Here is a 23,325-nt window from a genome sequence, read left to right as displayed (position 1 = left end):
GTGTGTGTGTGTGTGTGTGTGTGTGTGTGTGTGGAGGAATGGCCGGATAAAAGAATGCAGAGGAGTGAAAGAAGCAGAAAAGAGAAAGGAGAGAGTGAGAGAACCATAAAATCCAGCTGAGACACTTAAATCTAAAGTGCCTTAGAAAGCACATTAGTGCATGTGCTGTGCAATGCAAAAAAGCACACACTCACACACACACTGACCGTCGACACACACACGCACACGTAGCATCGTGCAGCTGCCTCCAAGAACCAATTACAACACAAAATGGATCATTATGCCACTCTCTCCATCTATATTGTTATTCTCTCAGTCGGCCCTTGCCTTCATCCTGGACAGTTCCTTTCTACATCTCTGGTTTCTTTCCTCCTCCATGTTCACGCCTTATAACATCTCCGTGATGACATGCATGACCGAGATGTCACTAGGTCACTGGGTTGCGTTTGATTGGCTGCTGAGTAACACTAAGAAGTTCTTCACCATTTTATCATTTGAATAATTTATTCATTTAGCCAACGTTTTTACCCAAAGAGACATCGAGTTCAGTGACGGGTCACTCGGGAGAAGGTCGGGGTCAGGGGGGGGGGGGGGGGGGGGGGGGGGGTCATGGACGTGGGAGGATCTAACCCGGAACCTTTGAGCTGGGGGTCAGACACCCTACCACCGGACTACCATGACACGTTGTGCTTTAACCTTGTTTCATCGTCGTCCAATAGCCAACTGTCATCTCCGTTCAGAGTCCCTTACGAAGCACATTAATTTCCCCCCCCCCCCCCCCCCCCCCCACACACACACACACACACACACACACACACACACACACACACACACACACACACACACACACACACACACACACACACACACACACACACACACACACACACACACACACACACACACACACACGGAAACCCAGAGGTGTTCAGGCTGCTGACTTGCAGGCTTGTCCGGATCCGTTTCAGGGGCAGCGATGACGGCTATCGGCCCTCTGTGTGCCGCGTAAAACTGCAGATCCAACACATTGCGTCCCGTTCCCCCCCCCCCCCCCCCACCCCCCGGCCCTGGACAGCCCCCCCCCTGAGGTACTCGTAGAGGAACAGCCAGGGTTTCTGCAGCGCTGGGGGACACCAGTTGGCCGTTACCCTGCTTTTTATGTCCTCCGCTCCGAGGGCCGGGACGCTGTGATTGGCCAGCAGGGGGAGGCCATTCCGTCTCTCCAGGAATAATAATGGAGTCGCCTAGCCGCTAAAGCCGTAGCTATACCGTCGGTTTCCACGTTTCCCCAGTCGCTACACCCTGGGTCTCTACGTCCCCCCTCCGTAGCTCAGAGGCCGTCGCCGTCGGTTACAACGTCTCCTCCATAATGTACAAGAGAACGTGGTCAGGGTGCGAGGCGGACGAACTCTCCCCTGGCACCGCCCTCTGGTTCGGCGGTCGAGGTTCACGTCGTTCGCGCGACGCCCCGTCATCGCAGTAAGTTAAAGATAGATAGAAGATCAAAGAGACGCGATCAGAACACACAGGGAAGGACTCGGCACAGGACTGGAGTGAAGCGTCATCACTTCTGAACCCGCTTAAATAAATGATCGCTATCAAAGGGAAAAAAAGGGGGGGGGGGGGGGGAATGGGCGTGCGAGGCAGGATGGTGTAGACCGAATCACAAGGGAGAGAGCGAGAGAGAGAGAGAGAGTGAGGGGAAAGGAGGAGCTGAAGAAGAGAGAGGGAGAGGGGAGAGAGAGGAAGGGGAGGAAAGCAATGAGGACCAGTGGGAGAAAAGACAGCGAGGACTAATATTTGGTTAGGAAACAGCATGACAGGGTGACAGCCATGCTGACACTGGAGATTCCGAAAACACATTTCCTGCTGGGCGAGAGAGCTAGGGGGACCACAGGGAGATGGAGAGAGGCAGAAGGGAGGGAGAGAGAGAGAGGGGCAGAGAGAGGGAGAGAGAGAGAGGGGCAGAGAGAGAGAGAGGGGCAGAGAGAGAGCGAGAGAGAGAGAGAGAGAGACAGAGACAGAGACAGAGACAGAGAGAGAGAGAGAGAGAGAAGGAAATAGTGGCAGAAACATAGACAGAGAGAGAGGGAACAGCAAGGAGAGGGCTATATAAGCATTACTGATAGAGAGAAAAAATAGAGGATAGAGAGGGAGAGGAGAAAGGGAGAAGTGGATGTGTGAAGGACAAACGGAAGGAAGGCGTAAACTGAGGAGCGAGTTAAAGGAGTGAGGAGTGGTCACATGTCCAGAAGGAGAGTTCTACTGAGAGCAGGGGCCGTTACATTCCATCCATCCAGCAGCGCACACACACACACACACACACGCACATACACACGCACACGCACATGCACACACACACACACACACACACACACTGTGGTTAAATGTATATGTTTTAGTATTGACTCGTTTAGCAAACACTTTTATCCAACGTCTATATATATTCACTTGTAAGTGACTTACAGTGAAGACGTACAGTGAAAGTCACACAGATGAGTGACTTTGTTTGTATTTAAGTTATGCATTAAAGATATATTCAAAAGCATTTCCCTTAAAATATGTTCATGAAAGAAAAATGCATCACCATGTAATGAAGAGACAGAATGAGAAAAAGGACCAGAAATGATAAAAAGTAGAGGGATTCAAGAGAGAATAAGCAGGGAGAAAGAGGGAGGTGAGAGGGGGGAGAGAGGAGAGGGAGGGAGGAGAGAGGGAGGAGGGGGGAAGGAGGAGAGAGAGGAGATGGAGGGAGGGGGGGAGGAGGAGGGAGGAGAGGGGGGACAGATGGAGAGTAGTTGCCTGGATGATTCTTGTCTGGTGAAGACTGATGGAGAGAGAAGAGAGCGAGAGGGGTGGAAGAGAGCGAGAGAACAGGAAGGTGTGAACCATAACATGGAAACTGACAGATGGAATCTATAAAGATGACAGTCCACACACACCTACACACACACACACACACACACACACACACACACACACATCAACACAGGATCACAGATGAATGCAGTGAGACGGATATTCATAGAAGCTAAACGTACATGAAGCAGTACATACGGCTGCAGCGAACACAAGAGAGGATAAAGTGATGAAGCAGACGAGCCACACACACACACACACGCGCGCGCACGCACGCACGCACGCACGCACGCACGCACACACACACACAGCGGTAGCGACGGTCGTATCGTAGGGACTTCGACACAGGGTTTATTTTTAGAAGGTACTTAAGTCGGCTCCCAGCCCAGAAGTCCCCGGCACCCGTTCTGAACCCAGAACCCGGCCAGAAGCCGTTTAGACCAGTTTAACCCGGACCAGGCCTGCTGCTACATTATAAGTGTTGATATTTCTCTATGTTTCTTTATTGCCTTGCTGTTTTTCAGTTGTTTTTTTTAAAAATGAATATCTTTTTCACTTTTTCCTACACAGCCCGGTTTTTTTGTGGAGCTTGCAACAGAAACAAGGATTTCCCACCAGGATTATAAGTATTCTGAATCCCTCTCTCTCTCTCTCACTCCTGTTATCTAATACTATTAACTCGCAGAGCAAATGCACGGCAGAGTCCAGTCCACTACCTGACCCCCTCTCAGTGATAAACAGAGGCGTCGTAAAGCTAGGTGCCAGCAAAGGAGAGTGTGAGCCCAACGCTCCTGCATAAGGCCTAATGAGGACCCGATACTCGGAACAGAGTTCTGAGGACCCAACTGAATCCCGAGAAGCACTTCCCAGGTAAGAGCGTCAGCGCCTTGTAACCACGGAAACCACCCAAGTGCACGAGAACGAACCGGAGGACGCGTCAGTTCCGGAGGCTCGGGTTAGCGTGAGGTAAGTGAGTGAGGAAGGGTTAGCGCGGTTGGGAAAATGAAAACAGTTAGGTAAAGCTAGGTTTAGTAGCGTCGGCTCATCTGACCGACAGACGGACAGACGGACGGGGGCGGGAGGGCGCGGCCCTGAGGTTTACCAGGTGCAGGCTGAGTGCCATTGTGACTCGGGGGGGCCGCCTTATTCCCAAACACAGCGTCAAAATCTACCGCCATGGCCACGGCGGCGGGAGGCGGTACCGACTGGTTCTCCATCCCTGGGGAGGACAAACACCAGCCGTTACTGCGCCGGTTCACGTCCACCGTGAGGGTCTCGTGGTCCACCCCACCCCGCGAGGACTGAGTGATTAGAGGCGGTGGGGGGGGGTTCATGGTGGTGGGAGCTCTGCCGGGTGGCGTTGATGGAGGGTCCATCAGTCACACAGGGCGCCATCAAAGGAACAAGTCCTTTACGTCGCTTCACGCGACCCAACACAAACACACACACACACACACACACACACTCTATTAGGCTCTAAGTGGGGTCCACTCTGGAGCGGTTGGCATGTCAAACACATTACCGTTACCAATTTGGAGGCATTAGCGTGATGCTAATGATCGTATGGAAATAGCAGCATGAATCAATGGGAATACACTGGGCGTACACGTAGAGACAGAGGGACTCACACGGTGAAATGCACTGGATGGCTGTGGATACGTCCCTGAACAGTTGTGTAAGCGAGTGTGCGGTTGTGCGGTAGGCAGGTCGTCCTGTCGCTCGGTTTGTGCGTCTGTTTTAAGTGCGTTCTTAAGTGCGTTCTTCTATGTCACCTAGCTAACAGGTGTGTGTGTGTGTGTGTGTGTGTGTGTGTGTGTGTGTGTGTGTGTGTGTGTGTGTGTGTGTGTGTGTGTGTGTGCGTGTGCGTGTGTGTTAGTACCTCCCCAGGCACTGGTGGTGGTGTTTAAGGAGGGGTTGCTGTGCACTGCAGGGATGAACGCTGGCTGCAGGTCGAACAGGTCGCTGTTCAGACTGGGCATACTGGGAGAGGAGAGACAGACAGACAGACAGACAGACAGACAGACAGACAGACAGACAGACAGACAGACAGACAGACAGACAGACAGACAGACAGACAGACAGACAGACAGACAGACAGACAGACAGACAGACAGACAGACAGACAGACAGACAGACAGACATAAACACGAGATAAAAGAGAGAAAGTTAGTTTTCACCACCAGAATCCATTCATCCGAAAGTCTACTTGATGTTTGCATTAGCTCAACGTCTTTATGATGTCTGCATTATAAATATAAAACATAAAAATATCTGTCAGGATCATGAAGGTGATGGGCTACAGAGGGGAACTTCACAAACTAGTCAATCTGTGTGTGTGTGTGTGTGTGTGTGTGTGTGTGTGTGTGTGTGTGTGTGTGTGTGTGTGTGTGTGTGTGTGTGTGTGTGTGTGTGTGTGTGTGTGTGTGTGTGTGTGTGTGTGTGTGTGTGTGTGTGTGACCTCACGTATATAAATCAGCCTGTATGTCTAGACATCCCCGTACTCTGGGACCCCCCACGCTGCATTCCTTCTCAAGGTTTCTTCCTTAATAATTAAGGGAGTTTTTCTTGCCCTCGGGGGTCTTTGGTTAGGGGGGGGCGTCATATAGATATGGCCTGTGAAGCCCCTTGAGACCGTAACTGTGATTAAGGGCTATACAAATAAAATGGAATTGACTTGTGCATGTGCGTGCGTGTGTGTGTGTGTTCTGGTGTGTGTGTGTTCTGGTGTGTGTGTGTGTGTGTGTGTGTGTGTGTGTGTGTGTGTGTGTGTGTGTGTGTGTGTGTGTGTGTGTGTGTGTGTGTGTGTGTGTGTGTGTGTGTGTGTGTGTTTGTCTGTGTTCTGATGTGTGTGTATGTTTGTGTTTGTTCTGGTGTGTGTGCGTGTGTGCGTGTATGTTCTGGTGTGTGTGTGTGTTCTGGTGTGTGTGTGCGTGTGTGTTCTGGTGTGTGTGTGTTCTGGTGTGTGTGTGTGTGTGTGTGTGTGTGTGTGTGTGTGTGTGTGTGTGTGTGTGTGTGTGTGTGTGTGTGTGTGTGTGTGTGTGTGTGTGTGTGTGTGTGTTGTCTGTGTTCTGATGTGTGTGTATGTTTGTGTTTGTTCTGGTGTGTGTGCGTGTGTGCGTGTATGTTCTGGTGTGTGTGTGTGTTCTGGTGTGTGTGTGCGTGTGTGTTCTGGTGTGTGTGTGCGTGTGTGTTCTGGTGTTTGTTCTGGTGTGTGTGTGTGTGTGTGTGTGTGTGTGTGTGTGTGTGTGTGTGTGTGCGTGCGTGCGTGCGTGTGTTCTTGTGTGCGTGTACCTGTTGGATGGCGTCGGTGTGAAGAACTCTGAGCTGTGTGTGACGTGGTTGTTGTTGCCGCTGCTCACTGATTGGCTGCTGGGGGAGGAGGAGGGCGGAGTCTGCGTGTTCATCTCCTTCAGTCGCTGGTCCTGACACACACACACACACACACACACACACACACACACACACACACACACACACACACACACACACACACACACACACACACACACACACACACACACACACACACACACACACACACACAAGCAAACATAGACCAACACATTAGCATTTTTGCTTACAAAATTGGACCTCCCTGTCATTTTAAGTACATTTACATTTCTGTTCCCTTTTGGCACATCTGCAAGTCATCTATTTTGACGCTCAATACAAGATGAACCGTACAATATGATTGAGGCAACTCTGCTAGCACATGGAGTGTGAATGCAGCGTGTACTGCACTCGCTGCCTGCAGCACTCTCAGTCTACACCGGACGTGCGGACCGGGCGTCCCGACACGGCCGCGTGCTCCGCGCCCCGGGCTGAGGTGTTAGCATCGCGGCGCCGTCAGAGAGAGGTTGTTTTAGGAGATGGATTTCTTCAGAGGAGTGCGTCGGAGGTGGGGCTCGGCCAGAGCATCTACAGTCGGGCCGCGTCCTCAGGTACTAATGGAACCAGTGTCACTGTCTGGGTCCCAGCTGGGGTCCGCCCGGGTGTGTGTGTGAGGTCCATATGGACAACAGAGCACACAGACAGCTGGGGTAAAGTATCTGGACGACCTCTGCATCTCTCTCTTTCTACTTCTCCCTCACTCTCTCACTCGCTCTCTCCCTCACTCTCACTCGCTCTCTCTCCCTCTCTCTCTCTCTCTCTCTCAACTGAGAGCACACAGTAAATAATCAGCTCTTTATCTCTCTCTCACACACACACACCCAGGACAGCATGTAGGACAGGAGACGTGTTTGTATTTTAAATCTACGTGATGCACTCAACCGTGGAGACACACACACACACACACACACACACACACACACACACACACACACACACACACACACACACACACACACACACACACACACACACACACACACACACACACACACACACACACACACACACACACAAAGATATTTCCCACTTGACTTTCGGGCAATGGGCTGGCAGACTGAGCTTGACTCAGGAAGCAGCCAGGACCTCCTGATAAGATATCAGTGAGCTCTCACAGGAAAACACGCTGCTAAACCTGCACAGTTCAACCCAACCAACCCACTGTAACCTTAACTAACCTTAACTTAACCTGTAACTCGACTTCAACTACCTCAACACAAAATGGAACTACTTCAACTACAATAACTAATTGGTTGTTCTAGTTGTCGTCATGGTTTGTTCTAGTTGAATTTCTGTCTAGTTGTAGTTCTGTCTAGTTGTAGTTCCTTCTAGTTGTAGTTCTGTCTAGTTGTAGTTCTGTCTAGTTGTAGTTCCTTCTAGTTGTAGTTCTGTCTAGTTGTAGTTCTTTCTAGTTGTAGTTCGTTCTAGCTTTAGTGCTTCCTCGCTGTTCTTGTGAATCAAGTTCTGTCAACTTATAGTTCTTTCTAGTGGTAACTTCTAGTTGTAGGTCTTTATAGCTGTTGTTCTTGACAGCTGTCGTTTTTTATAGTTGTCGTACATGATAGCTGCAGTTCTTTACAGTCACAGTTCTTTATAGTTGCAGTTCTTTCTGCAGAAGAAGTGCACCTGGACACCCAATAACATGCCAGCACAGTGGCCAGAAAATTCATAAAATTCCTTTCTCATAAACCAAGACCAGAGGCTGCTGGGAATACCTCCAAACACCACAGCCAGGGCCACAATCTTCCACAAACTACAGATCCTCTGCCATCTTGCTCTTTTACTACTCCAGTCGTTTAACGTTACCTGAGACGTAGCTCTCGCTGTTCTTGAACACCTCCCAGGTTACCATGGACTGCCTACTCTCCCCCCCCAAGGTTCACACCAAGCAGGCTTTCAGTTTTATCTACCACCACGTATCTGGAACAAACTTCCAGAACAAACGGCCATCTGAGCTCTTGCCTTCACACTTTATTAAAAGATTAAATCAGGGCTCGGAAAACAATTCTGACAACGCCACAGACTTTGTCAGCCTACTGATCAGGGTATGAAAGCTACCCATAGGATTCAGCCCTCATATGGTCTGAGCTGGTATGAATTCCATACGTCTTTCCCAGAGGGGTTTTACCAATAGTTCTGCGCTCATAAACTAATTGCATATTGATTTTTCTCACCATCTACATTCTAAGACTCTCAGATACTGTGGCTTCTAAATCATAGAAAATAATAAATCTTTGTTTTATTAATATTATGTTCAAACTGGTTTTATGGTTACTGTTGTTACTTCTCTCAGTTGCTTTGGGTATGTGCACTCGGTTAAAGTTGTTCACTCGCTTTCAAATACTGTTTCCAAGGATTCCCTGTCGACAGAAGCAGAAGCTATAAATAAATTCAATAAATAATGCATTAATAACCTGCTTATACGAGTGCTCTCACCTTGTCTAATGCTCCGCCACTCTCTATGTAGACGCAAACTGCTTCTACTGCCGTCTCCAGCGTATCCATAGCAACATGCTAGCCGTGCTAAGCCCTCGACTGGTTCCTTGCTAGTGAGTAGCACGACATTCTGAAAAAGGCTGCCATTTCGAGAATAACCTTTGAAAATACGCTTTTGTACTTTGTTTATATAATTTTGTTGGCATCTGGAAGGAAATACACACGACCAGTGGCATATAAAAAGAGAAAATAGATAGTGGAGTAGCGACCAAGGCAATGGAGCTCGGTAATTTGTACTCTAACGATCTGGGTGTCCTTGTTAACACTCTCTCGCGCTTTCTCTCTCCTTAAAAAAAGGAAAACCCCTCCAAGGTTTGTTGAATAAAGTCGAGTTGATTAAAGACTTAAAACTGGGTCTGGGAGCGACTTGGATTCCTGCAGGCGCTAGAAGTGCCAAGGTATTTAAAATATGGCTGGCACCACAGCCCAGAATCTGGAGTTAGTTCCCCACTTCGTGCTTCACTTTGTTTGTGTGTGTGTTTATTGGTACTATGGAATTTGAATTGGGCATATTATTTTGTGTGGCACTTCTCGGTAATACTTATTGTGTACATTTAATAACTAATAAAAATGAAAAAAAAATCGTTAAGAAATGGAAGGCTAGGTTGGGTGTGCGCGCTCAACTCTACAGCAACACAACAGCGACACCCGGCGCTGAAAGCCCATCGTGTGTTCGCTGCTCCGGCCTCCCCTGTGTAGTCGGGTGGGGGTAGTAGAGTGGGGGTGGGGGTAGCAGGGCGGTAGGGTGGGGGTGTGTGGTCACCTTCAGGGCCTGCAGCCGGGCCTGCTCCTCCTCCAGCGCCTGCTGCTTCTCCTTCTCGTCCATGCGGCTGAAGCTCATCCCCGTGGTGGCCAGGGACGACACGGCGCTGGACAGCGTGGAGGCCCTGGGGGGCGGAGTCACAGGGTTAGGGGCGGAGTCACAGCCGGGTTAGGGGGCGGAGTCACAGCCAGGTGAGGGGCGGAGTCACAGCCGGGTTAGGGGCGGAGTATAAGGGGATTACAGTCGGGTTAGGGGCGGAGTACAAAGGGATTACAGTCGGGTTAGGGGCGGAGTCACAGTTGGGTTAGGGGCGGAGCATAAGGGGGTGACAGTCAGAATATAAAGGGATTACAGTCGGGTTAGGGGCGGAGTATAAAGGGATTACAGTCGGGTTAGGGGCGGAGTCACAGTTGGGTTAGGGGCGGAGCATAAGGGGGTGACAGTCAGAATATAAAGGGATTACAGTCGGGTTGAGGGAGGATTATAAGGGGGTCTGACGACAGCCGGAATATAAGGAGAATACAGTCTGAGTTTAGTATCTGAGTGGTAGGAATCACAATGCAAACAGAGGCACCATGAATAATGGACAAGGGAACTAAAGACATCAGATATTTGAGTAGATGGGTTGTTCATCGACGCTCTACTATAAAGTATTCAGCGTCTGTGTCTCTACTGTAAGTAATTCAGTGCTGGGAGAGTGTTGGACAACAGGTAAACAGGGTCCTCTTAACGCTCCTATTAAATATTGAACCAGGGCGAGAGGCGGGGTGGGGTTGTTAAACACCAGCGCCCGGTCTGTGAGCGGCTGAGTAGCAACCTGACCACGACTACAACGGAGGACAGCGCATGGGGGTGTGTGTGTGTGGTACTACTCACGTACTTGATACAGTGCGTCATATTAATTCCCTATGAAACGAATTATTCTTTTCTCTCAGATGCTATTCTCCAGCCCCCAGACAGTGAGAGTACGCTGCTGCACTCACTCCCCAGAGGAGAGTGTTCCAGGTCTCTCTGTCTGGAGTTCACCCTGGTGTTTTGCCGACGCTGTGATTCCCCCGGTCGGGAACGTTTGTGTACCTAGTGGGGTACACAGAGCCCAGCTCCAGGGGCGGGGTTTGTGTGTGTGAGTGCTTCTGTGTGCGCTTCTGTGTGTGCCCCCGTCTGTGCCTGTGCCTGTGTGTGTGGGCCTGTGCGCACGTGCGTTTGAATGTGTGTGTGTGTGTGTGACTGTGTGTGTGTGTGTGTGTTTGTGCCTGTGTGTGCTCCAACCCGGTCTCACAGGAATCCGTGAAATGACTACGGACGAATAACTCGAAATCCGTGGACCCATCACGGAAACACGCCGATTTCCGTGATGTGGCCACGGAATTCGCTCCAATGCAAGTTAATGACGCTGATGTTCCGTGGCTCACACACGGATCCCCGTTTCAACGAGCGAGTCGACCACGGGGGCTTAACTCAAAACCCGGGGTGGTCTCACTGAAACACTTAAATTGTCCTTGTTGTGTCCACGGAAGTTGCTCCAATGCAAGTAAATGACAATGATATTCCGTGGCACACACACAGATTCCCGTTTCAATCTGTGTGTGTGCTCCCATTTCAATCTATGTGTGTGCCACATTTGACCACAGCGGGGGCTTAACTCAAAATCCGTGGTGGTCTGACGGAATCACTTCAATTGTCCGTGATGTGGCCACGGAATTTGCTCCAATGCAAGTAAATGACACTGTTATTCCGTGGCTCACACACGGTTATCGGCGTGTTTCCGTGATGTGGCCACGGATTTCGAGTAAAGCGTCCGACCGTAGTCATTTCACGGATTCCTGTGAGACCATGTTGGTGTGCTCCTATGTGTGTGAGCCTGCGTTTGTAGGCCTTTCTGTGTGTGTGCCTGTGTGCGTGTTTGTGTGCACGTGTGCGTGCGTGCGTGTGTGTGCACGTGTGCGTGTGTGTGCACGTGTGCGTGCGTGTGCACGTGTGCGTGCGTGTGTGTGCACGTGTGTGTGTGTGTGTGTGTGTGTGTGCGCACGCGCGCGTGTGTGTGCGCGTGTGTGTGCATGTGTGCGTGTGTGCGTGCGTGCGTGCGTACCTATCTGCGCTGAGCTCCTTGGTCTTCCTCCCCTCCAGGGAGGCCAGGTGCTGCTCCAGAGCATCCAGGAGACTACTGGGGGCCTGGGGGAGGGAGGATTGGGAGGAGGAGGAGGAGGAGGAGGAGGAGGAGGAAGGGGGGGGGGAGGAGGAGGAGGAGGAAGGGGGGGGGGGGGAGGAGGAGGGAGAGAGGGAGGGAGAGAGGGAGGGAGAGGAGGAGGAGGAGGGAGGAGGAAAGGGGGATGGAGAGGAGGAGGGGTAGGACCAGATAGGAAGAGGAGTAGGAGGTGGAGGGAGGGAGGAGGTGGACAAGAGATACAGAGGAGGAGGAGGTGAACCAGGGAGGAGGAAAAAGAAGAAGTCAGCATTACAACAAGAATATATGTTGTTAAAAGCAAAGGACTGTTGTTTGCCACCTCACAGACCTAACGTTGAAACCACACACACACACACACACACACACACACACACACACACACACACACACACACACACACACACACACACACACACACACACACACACACACACACGACTTCGCCAGTCTCAGCAGAAGGCAGCAGAGGGCGTTGGGCTCCGGGGGTAACCATGGCAACAAGCATCAAACATTCTCACTTTCAGTTCGAGGCCAGACTGGACAAGGAGGCGAGAGGAGGAGAGGAGACGTAGAGTAAAGAGATACATGGAGAAGGAGAAGTAAGATGAGGAGGTGCTAGAGGAGAGACCAGAGACGAGGAGAAGGAATAGGAGGAGTGGTAGGTAGAAGAAGCAGGCATCATTCACCAAGCCTTATGCCGCTTTTCCACTGCATGGTACCAGCTCGACACGACTCGACACGACTCGACTCAGCTCGCATTTTTTGCGTTTCCACCGCGGTACCATGGTATCTGGTACCTGAAGTGGCTGCTTTTTCTAGTACCTACTCGCTCTAGGTTCCAAGCGAGCTGAGCCGATGCTAAAAGGTGACGTCGGCAGACGGCCGGCGACTGATTGGCCAGAGAGTGTGACGAAGTCACGAGAGCGACATGGCAACCATGCTGGTAACATCCATAGCAGCGCCGCAGCCAACATGTTCCACTTCTCCAACTTCTTCAACATGCCAGCTAATAATAGTAATGCGATCGATGTCCTCCATTGTTGTTATGTGGGTTCTGTCCATGTGTGGGTTGCGTATGTGTTGTTTGCGTCGCGTACACAAATACGTCACGGCCCTTTCGCGCAGCCGACCCCGCCCACGTCCAGGAGGTACTATTTGCGGTGGAAAAGGACCCGTGCTGCTACCGTGTCGAGTCGTGTCGTGTCGAGTCGTGTCGAGTCGAGCTACATGTGCGGTGGAAAAGCGGCATTAGACTGTAAAATAGAGTCGGCCACCGGGCTGTACGTGCTATGCTAGCGCCACTAAGCACTGTTGCTACGCTACCATGGAATCCAATCATGGTGTGTTTTTGAATACTAATTAATGTAACCGAAGTAATCTTAATGAATTCATTCCTCAATTATAATATCATGGGAAGGCTTTCATGGTCGGTTGTTGGCACTGGCACCATCGCGCCAATAACAATGTGCTGAAATTCTTGAATAATTTCTAGATATATATCATTTAATTTATATATGAACAAAAAAAGAATCGTTCAATTTTAAAAATATTAATTGAATACAACAAAGACCAATACCTATAGGTGTCCTATAGGTGTACACCTTATGATTGTTTTGTACAGTATTACTGAGTATTTATTGGAAAATAAATTACAAGCATGGATGCACCCATCAGGGTCCAGAGTGGAGAAGGGGAACGGCTTGCAGCAGGAGTTGCTTTTGGCAGTGAGCGATACATTCTCCCACTTTATAAATATATATGGCCGGGTCAGTTCTCTCGCCCCAACCCACAGGAATGTGAACACACTTTTCTTTTTGTGTGTGTCAGGGCGGATCTCTACTCTTTCTGCCCTGATGTTGCTAGGCAATGAGGAAGCCCCTTGGTTGCTAAGCGAGAAGGAAGCCCCTTGGTTGCTAGGTGATGAGGAAGCCTCTTTGTTGCTAGGCGATGAGGATGCCCCATGGATGCCAGGCACCGAGTTAAAGCAGTTTAATAAGTCACAGGCTGATGGTCAAGGAACCTGCAGCCACGTCTTCAGATCAGGCTGTTGCCATGGCGAGAGGGCAACAGTCAGCTCACCTTCATAACACACTGCGTGCCTGTGTGTGTGTGTGTGTGTGTCTGTGTCTGTGTCTGTGTCTGTGTGTGTGTGTGTGTGTGTGTGTGCGCCTGCATGCGTGCGTGTCCGTATCTCTTCCTCAAAGCCTTCTTGACTAACCTTAGAACCGGTTTGTAGCGTTCAACACGCCATTCGTGAGCTCAATATCATCACGAGTGTGTTAATAAAACACAACAGCAGGCCATAGGTCTGGTTAGGTTCGATGGAAGGATTAATGAAAGTGAGAAAGGAGAGAGAGAGGAAGTGACTGAAGGAGGTAGAGCCAGGAAGGCACCTCGAGGAGGGCTGCATGGAGAGCCGAAGGCTATGAATGGATGAAAACACATGAGGCCATGAATGGCTGGACCACAAAAAGGGCTAAGGTTAGATGAGGAGGATGGAGAGAGAGGTAGAGAGAGAGAGAGAGAGGTAGAGAGAGAGAGAGAGAGGTAGAGAGAGAGAGAGAGAGGTAGAGAGAGAGAGAGAGAGGTAGAGAGAGAGAGAGAGAGAGAGAGAGAGAGAGAGAGAGAGAGAGAGAGAGAGAGAGAGAGAGAGAGAGAGAGAGAGAGAGAGAGAGAGAGAGAGAGAGAGAGAGAGAGAGAGAGAGAGAGAGAGAGAGAGAGAGAGAGAGAGAGAGGTTGAGTGAGAGAGGTAGAGGAAGAGAACGAGAGAGAGAGTGAGGGAGAAGTAGAAAGAAACAGAGTATGTTGAGGGGGGAGCGTTAGAGAAGTAGAGAGGGTATAGAGAGAGAGAGGGATAGAGGCAGTGAGATGTAGAGAGAGTATGGTGAGATGTACACTGACCTGTGAGAGATCGGGGATGTCACCCTGATCTATTCCAACTTGCTGTTATCACCCAAAAAAACAAAACAAACAAAAAACAAACAAAAACAAAACAACAGAAGAAGGGAGGAACAGGGGGATGGAGAGGAAAACAAAAAGAAAGAGGGGGATCAAATGAAAGAAAATAAGTTATTACTTCATGTGGCGGTGGTGGTGGAACTCAACAGAAACAACTGAAATAACCAAGTGAAGAAAACTCTGGACTGGATGATGATTGGACGATGTGTGACCAATGAGGAAGAGCTGTCTGATGAATGGGAGTGATTGAGACGGATTTCTGAACATTTAAAAAACGTTTTGGAAAACAAGAGGCCGTCTTCCGAACACGTATGTTAGACTAACATTTATATTGTGTGTGATGATGTTCGATACGACACACATATAAAATACACTGAACAACATTTAGCAAAATTAACTGTAACATTTTTTGTTCAAAGTAAGTAAGGAGGTCGCTGAATAGTTGATTAAGAATTTTTTTATGCTTGACAGCAGAATCCTGTTTTAAAGTCTCTTTTTTTTTATCTTGTTGTGAACAAAATGTCCTCAATAAAAACGTACACTAAATTTTGCAGGATTGGTAAAGTGAGTCGACTTGAGAAATGTTTAATTATCAGGAAGCAGAAGGAGACTTATTTAATTAATAGGTCAATACTGTAATTGTAACGTTCGGTATACTAATTCACCCAGTGGGGGGGGGTGTGTGGATAGGCAGACAGAAGAGAGAGAGACAGAAGAGAGAGTGAGACAGAAGAGAGAGAGTGAGACAGAGATAAGATGGAGAAGGCGTCCATCTTTGGGTATATTTTGTGTGTTTGTTTTTGTTTGTTTATGTATGTGCGTGTGTGTGAGTGTGTGTGTGTGTCCACAGCTTAAGTGGGCCAGTCAGGGCAGGCCCAGGTGTGGTCGTCTGGCCGTGTCTGTGTGTTGCTTGGTCAGCAGAAATTAAGTAGGGCGCCAGTTAGCTAGCTAGCGCACTAGTCGCTAGCTAGCTAGGCTGAACTCACCCTCATGGATGCAGCGCTGGGTTCAGATCAAACTCTGTCCCGTTCACCCAGGTGTGTCGGTTCTTGGCGTCTCGTGTCTTATCGCGACTGTGCTGCTCACAGCGAAACTTACGAGACACACGTTTGATTGTTTTGAAGTAACTCCGTCACAGTTACACAAGTGCGTCATGACATTTTCCCGATTGCGATCTCTGATCGACAGTCGATTTAAACAGTGGACCAAAATACGAGGGAATGCGACAGCCCTACTGAAGCAGTACAACTTGTTTCTTATGCCTTTAAGCGGGCTGTTTTTTTTTTTCATTCTCCGGGAACTGTTGATCACACACATAAACCTATTATGCTTTGTCGACTTTTATGACCTATTAACGGTGTTATAATGATTGATAGTCATGCTTAACCATACTAAAGTGTCAAATAATGACGTACATGCATTTCGACGTATTCCTACTGACAGTCTGGGGTGGCTGTGCAGAGCGCTAAACACTCGGGACAACGTTTGCGATTCACTTGTTCACTTTCCCGGGAAATCATCTACATCGTAGAGGCACTCCTGCCGTATGGCAAGCCGAGTGTGCCACAATTCGACTTCAATTAAACGCGTTCTGAAACGCCAGCACGCGTGCCCAGAACGCGTTTTGGTTTTCCAGAACGCGTTCCGGCGTTTCAGCGCGCGCGCCCAGAACGCGTTCTGGCATTTCAGCGCGCGCGCCAAGAACGCGTTCCGGCATTTCTGCGCGCGCGCTCAGAACGCATATTAGCATATTAACAGCACGCGTGCTGTTTTTTAATTATGTTATCATAGTTGCCACGGCACTTACCATACACAATGTTCGGTCAAGTAGCTTAGATAGTGTATAGTCAAAGTGTATGTACTTGTAGTGTTCACCACCTCCACATTAACCACCTAATTTGAAACATCTTAACATCTTTCGACTTTAAGAACGACACAACAGAAAAGATTTGCGAAAGAACAGCTCTGGTCTCGACTGATGTTGTCTGTGTGTTTGCCCTAGCATATGATCAGGTGAAAACGGCTCAAATCTATTGGCTGAGAAAATTGAGCGGAGGAGCGCATTAGCATATTAACAGCACGTGTGCTGTTAATATGCGTTCTGAGCGCGCGCGCAGAAATGCCGGAACGCGTTCTTGGCGCGCGCGCTGAAATGCCAGAACGCGTTCTGGGCGCTCGCGCTGAAATGCCAGAACGCGTTCTGGGCGCGCGCGCTGAAACGCCGGAACGCGTTCTGGAAAACCAAAACGCGTTCTGGGCACGCGTGCTGGCGTTTCAGAACGCGTTTAATTGAAGTCGAATTGTGGCACACTCGGCTTGCCATACTGCCGCGCCCCCATATGCCTGGTCAAATCTGCCCGCGCGCGCGCTTCAAGGAAGGTAACCAATCACAACGGAGGTGGGTTGGCAGGAGGGGGGCGAGGGGGCGGAGAAGGACGAAACCGAGCGTTGACAGAGAATGCTGAAAGCGCCCAGATGAGAGGAAGAGTTTCCCGAAACTTACATCGTTTTTTGTGTATGGTTAGACATGACTATCAATCATTATAACAACGTTTATAGGTCATAAAAGTCGAAAAGCATAATAGGTCCCCTTTAATGAATCAATAATCATTTGATTCATGTTTACTTGCTGCCCCATACATAAGGGTGTATTTTCCTCTGACGGTCTAAGTCTACAGCGTTGTCAAGGCCTCATCCCTCTGGGCTTAGTTAAATATGTGGACTGGCGTCAAAGTATTTGTCGAGGATTGTGGGAAAATCATCCATCAAATATTTAATATAGGCTTTGACGTATGGCACAGGGGAAGATGTCTAAGGCTCATTCCCAATTCAGATTTATGCAAATGTCAGGTGATGAGGGAAAAAGAACGCTGACTAATTAATAACCAGGCAACACTTTGATTGACATCTTGGTGCGTGTGGCCGTATGCATGTGCGTGTGTGTACATCAGCCATTTTGAGGAACTCAGACAGCTTGGTTTGATTGACTTCTTAGTGCGTGTGTCCGTATGCGCGTGTGTGTGTGTGCGTGTGTGTGCGCGTGCGTGCGTGCGTGCGTGTGCGTGCGTGTGTGCGCGTGTGTGTACCTCAGCCACTTTGAGGAACTCGGACAGCTTGGTCATGCGACAGAGGAACTTCTTGTAGATATCCAGCGCGTCTTTACACTGATTCTTCTTCATGTCAAAGTACTTTTCTACAGGAGGAGGAGGAGGAGGAGGAGGAGGAGGAAGAGGCCGGGGGGAAAGAGGAAGAGGAGGAGGTGGAATGAGAGAGGAGGGGGGAGGAGAAGGAAGAGGCCGAGGGGGAGAGAGGAAGAGGAGGAATGGGGGAGGAGAAGGAGAGGGAAGAGGAGGGGATGAGAGAGGAGAAGAGGGAGGAGGGGGGAGGAGAGAAGAGGAGGAGAGAGGAGAGAGCGGCATAGAGAGAGAAGGAGAGATAAAGAGAGAGAGAGACAGCAGGGGGAGAGGGAGTTGAGTGAGAGAGCCACACAGCAGAGCGAGACAGAGTGAGAGAGAGAAAGAGCGAGACGGAGGCCGAGAGAGAGGGCGGATAATTAGAGTTGGATTGAGGGAATCGAACAGAAACACTCAGCAGCCACATGATGACCTGTCACAAACTACTCTGTTGCCCTGACAACCGGCATGAGATCACAGAGGCCCGCTGTGTGTGCATGAAAATGAGAAAGTGCTTCACATCTCTTGACATGAAATATAGCCCCTATTATCCTGCATCAGCACAAATGCTTGTGTGTGTGTGTGTGTGTGTGTGTGTGTGTGTACCTAGTAGGTTGATGACTCCCTCATTGTAGGCGGCGAACAGACGGATGGAGTCTTTGAAGAGCAGCATGAAGCCTGCGTTGATCACACCGTTGGACAGCTCGTTGGGACTGGCCTGGGGGGGGAAGAGAGGGAGAGAGAGAGAGAGAGAGAGAGAGAGAGAGAGAGAGAGAGAGATAGAGATAGAGATAGAGATAGAGATAGAGATAGAGAGAGAGAGAGAGAGAGAGAGAGAGCTGGTTAGGACTGGGCTGGGAGAGGGACTGGTTAGGACTGGGCTGAGGGCTATGGGGGGAGCGTTCCAGTACCTGAAAGTCCAGCAGAGCGTCCAGCTGGTTCTGGATGATGGGCAGGGTCTTGATCAGCTTCTCGATGTTCATGGTGCGCATCACACCATCGATCCTGGACACACACACACACACACACACACACACACACACACACACACACACACACACACACACACACACACACACACACACACACACACACACACACACACACACACACACACACACACACACACACACAGTCATGTAGAACACAGACACAGACACACCCTGCACTATATTCACGACCATGAGATAGAGACAGCCAGATTGATGAGTGTGTGTTGTGCACACGTGTTTGTGTGTGCATGTGTGGTTGTGTCCGTGTGTGTGTGTGTGTGTGTGTGGCCCCTACCCTCTCTTCATCTTGGTGAAGTCTACAGCCACCAGCCGGTAGGACATGGCCTTCTCGTTCAGGTAGCGGCTGTACCGCCGGATGAAGGTAGACATTTCGTAACCTAGGCAACACACACAGGGACATGCATCACACCTACGCATTAGCTGTGTGTGTATGCGTGATGAGTGTGTGTGCGCGCATGCTTGCAAGGTGTGCGTGGGTACAGTGTGCATGCCTGTATGTATGTATTGATTTTTGTTATAAGTGTGTGTGTGTGTGTGTGTGTGTGTGTGTGGTGTGTGTGTGTGTGTGTGTGTGTGTGTGTGTGTGTGTGTGTGTGTGTGTGTGTGTGTGTGTGTGTGTGTGTGTGTGTGAGCAAGATGTGTGCATCCGTGTGTGTGAGTGTGCAGGCGTGTGTGTGTTATATTGTACCTTGAAGGGCTCCTTTATCCAGGAAGTTGTTGAGATTGAAGAGGGTGTTTCTGGACGCCAAGTACTGGATTAAACGCTGCAACACACACACACACACACACACACACACACACACACGCACACACGCACACACACACACAGGGTCTGGGTTAATGACCGGACTGTGAACAGGGACAGTGAGAGAGCGCTACAGCAGTGTAAATGTTTGTGCCAGAAGCAGATGGTTTGTCTGTCTACCATCAGATGACACAGAAACCTGGACACAAAAAAAATCTGATTCTGTGCTCACAACACAGAGGTACACACACTGAGGAGAGAGGAGGCAGGGTCAGGGGAGGAGAGGGGAGGAGAAGGGAGGGGAAGGGAGGAGAAGGGAGGGGAAGGGAGGAAGTGAGGGAGAGGAAGTGGAGGGAGAGGAGGTGGAGGAGGAGGCAGGATGAAGGGGAGATGGAGGGTTGAGGTGAGGGGAGGTGTAGGGAGAGGTGGAGGGGAGAAGAGGAGCCGGAGGCGGGATGAGGAGAGGGGGGGGTGGGGAGCGGAGGTGGAAGGGGATGGAGGTGAGAAGGAGGTGAAGTGGTGAGGGCAGGAGGAGGAGGAGGAGGAGGAGGAGGAGGAGGAGGAGGAGGAGGAGGAGGAGGTGGGGTGAGATACCAGCGTTCAGCATGGCCGTTCCTTCTAGCTCATATTTTATTGACGGGTTGAATCTCTACCCACTGAATCAGTAACATCCACAGTAGGCAGGATCATAGAAGACAGCTTGTCTATGGGATAAAGCACTAGGATGAAGTTCAATATCTCTGTTCTGAAGGAGTGAATATTTCGAACACATTGAATTGAAACTCTTTGGAAAGACATTCAAGTGTACTCCCCTAACATGAACAGGAGCTAGGCTACTGTAACCCCGCAGGTCAATGGAGGCGGCTAACGGAAAGGAAATGCTAACCCAGTGAACTGCCCTTCTGGACGCACAACGATGAATATGGAACTAAACAAACTTCTGGGTTAGACCGGCTGACGCCAATTTACAGATATCTCATCGTGTCCCTTCAAGGTGCAGGTAGGGGATGAGGGGGGTTTTTGCTCTAGGACGCATAGAGGTATACTTCGACATTGGGGAGCGAACCCCGAACCTTTCTGCTGGGAATCAAACTTCCTAACCAGTTAACAATCCTACAATCCTCCACCACTAGACAAAATATGGTGTATCTGCTCTATTGGCTCACACAGCTGCCCATAGAGTAAAATCTGGTTAAATATCTCCAATACAGCGATGATACAGTAAAACATGGAGGAACAGCAGTGAGGGATTTCTGTTTTATGGATAGACACTTCTTATATAAAATCCATTATGTACAGCTGGCCAATCAGAACGCTTGGTCGCTCGGACAAGGCCAGGGTGTGGGACGGACGTAATCCGTCGACATTTTATGTTGTGCATTAAAGTGCAACCAGCGGCCTGTCTCAGTTTACTGATCTAACCGTTAGGGTTTTACACCCGCGCGCCTTCATGCCGTCAGTCAGCCAAGAGACGACACGCAGACGAGGGGACGAGGCCTGACGGACTCCCCACCCGTTTGGTCTCACGACCCTGATGAGCTACAACGGAGGGGAGACAGTGCAGTCTGTCCGTCTGTTCCCCCCGACCGTCTCACTCCGTCTGGTACTCGGCGCAATCTCCACCTCCTCACCACTGATTGCCCTTTTCATTGCGTTGTCTGTATCGCAAACCAAAATTGCCCTCTCCCCCCCCCCCCCCCCCCCCCTCATACGCTCTCTCCCTCCCTCTGCCCCTCTCCCTCAATCTCATCCTGTCCTTCTCCTCCGACCCCACCCCCCCCACCCACCTCCCCTGCCATTCTTTCTGTTGCTCCCTCCCCGTCGTCATTTCAGGAAGAGGTTGTTTCCATAGTAACCGTATCTTTTAAAGCATCAGCTCTCCGGAGCTTGAAGGATGTCCTTAGCAGAGACAGCGGGATGACTCTACCACGTACACCAGAGGGCTATGACAAGGCTCTAATGGATTAGCATCAGCCCTACACCGCCCTGTAGACCGGTGGCTCCTGGTAGAGGTTAGGGCTGAAGGTCTATTATGTACACACCAACTTATGTTTCCTAAACAGGAGAAAACCATTTCCAACTAGAAGCTACCTTGCGCAGTCGTAAATAACCTTATTCCAGACATAACTTTAGCCAACCAAACATTCATTAACTACCTTATGAGGACTTAAACTACCAGATTTCCGATATTCTTTTAGCTACCATACGAAGACATTAACTACCTCATCTCAGATATGGCTTGAGCTACATTACAAAGAGACACACTACCTTAATGCAGCATCACTTTAGCTACCTTATGAACACATAAACTAACTTATTGCAGACATCATGTTTGCGTCCCCCTTTTTTCCAGACATAAGTTGAACTAGCCAACTAAGACTTAAACTACCTTACGTCAGACATCATTTAAGCTACCGGACTAAGACATGAACTGACTTAAGAAGACATAAACGACCGTACTACCAAGAAATAAGGTTTATCCACCCAAGACATATCGGCAATGTTCATGAAGGAGGAGGCGTCTGCGACCCGCCTTACATTCCAGGCATCTGCACTGCTCGGTTTTCCTCCGGGCAAGGCCCCAAACCCTCAACCTTTGGCCCGCTGGGCTGGAGCGGCTGGTCTTTCCCAGAGGAGCGCCCAGAGCCAGCAGGTCACATGACCAGAACCACCGACGGCCATGAGCCCTCTCTGTGTCTGAAGCAACAGACTCCCATCTTGAAACCTCTCTTCACTCCCATTCTCTCTTCTCTCGTTTGATTCTCCTCGTTTGTGTTGTTGTTTTTTGAAGCCGACATAAATAGGTTCATCGCAAACGTTCAAAAGATCAAGGTCTGTTCAACGGCGTGATATGCTGGTAACCATGAAAACACTTTGTCTGTTTGGATAAGGGGATAAACAAACCGGAGAGAGCAGGAAACGCTAACCCCTCAAAGAATGTTCTTTTCCGCACATCTCGCTAAACCTGAACAATTCTTTAAATATCTAAAAATAACTCGGGCTCTAAATATCTCGTCTGCCATCGGGACCGTCCCGTACGGTGGAGTGGGGGGGGGGCGAAGGTGGGACATCTCGGGTGCAGACGCCAGCCACAAGTCTTTCTCTGTTTGCCTCCTGCCTCGTAACAGACCGTCACCTGATGAGTGCACCCAACACGGGGTTCAGCAGTCAGACAGTCACCCCCAAGCAGGCTGTACCCGACGTATATCATTAATTAACATCACCTTAATAACATCGCTGCTAGAGTTCTAACAAAGACCAACAATTTTTAACATATTACACCAATTCTGAAATCGTTACATTGGCTTCCTGTAGGTCAGAGAATTGATTTTAAAATCATGTTGCTAACCTATGAATCCCCACATGGTTTAGGCCCAAAATATTTAACTGATATGCTTCCACTACATAAGCCTTCTAGACCACTAAGATCCTCCGAGACCAATCTGTTAATTATCCCCAGAGTAAACACGAAACATGGGAAAGCAGGATTTAGTTACTATGCAACAAATAGCTGGAGTAAACTCCCTGAGGATTTAAGACTTGCCCCAACTCTGAGCACCTTTAAAACAAGATTGAAGACTTTTATGTTTGCTTTAGCTTTCTGCTAAATCTTAAATACATTGCACTTTCTAAAAAGCTTTCTTAACTTTGCCTTTATTTTCTAATAAACTTTCTATTTTACCCATTTCTTTGCGTATGTTTTCTTTTACTTATCTATTATTTTATTTTATTGTATGACAATG

At 49.4% G+C, this 23,325-nt stretch overlaps 1 protein-coding gene and 1 long non-coding RNA gene across 2 annotated transcripts in view; one reads left to right on the top strand and one right to left on the bottom strand.

Moving 5' to 3' along the window:
- si:ch211-200p22.4 (phosphatidylinositol-binding clathrin assembly protein) overlaps positions 1-23,325 on the bottom strand; it is a 46,997-nt gene that overhangs the window by 9,010 nt on the left and 14,662 nt on the right. The window contains 11 exon segments of the mRNA XM_060077264.1: positions 3,962-4,078; positions 4,739-4,839; positions 6,151-6,281; positions 9,509-9,632; positions 11,598-11,680; positions 14,595-14,636; positions 17,738-17,844; positions 18,431-18,542; positions 18,736-18,829; positions 19,112-19,214; positions 19,526-19,601. Coding sequence (XP_059933247.1) covers positions 3,962-4,078; positions 4,739-4,839; positions 6,151-6,281; positions 9,509-9,632; positions 11,598-11,680; positions 14,595-14,636; positions 17,738-17,844; positions 18,431-18,542; positions 18,736-18,829; positions 19,112-19,214; positions 19,526-19,601 — 1,090 coding nt within the window.
- Positions 3,265-3,691, top strand: LOC132475884 (uncharacterized). The gene is made up of 2 exons (XR_009530011.1): positions 3,265-3,374; positions 3,478-3,691. It is a non-coding gene; the product is annotated as an uncharacterized LOC132475884 (long non-coding RNA).

This window comes from Gadus macrocephalus, chromosome 17 (assembly GCF_031168955.1).
Source record: "Gadus macrocephalus chromosome 17, ASM3116895v1".
NCBI classification, from domain to species: domain Eukaryota; kingdom Metazoa; phylum Chordata; class Actinopteri; order Gadiformes; family Gadidae; genus Gadus; species Gadus macrocephalus.
This window is presented reverse-complemented; position numbering and strand designations above follow the sequence as displayed.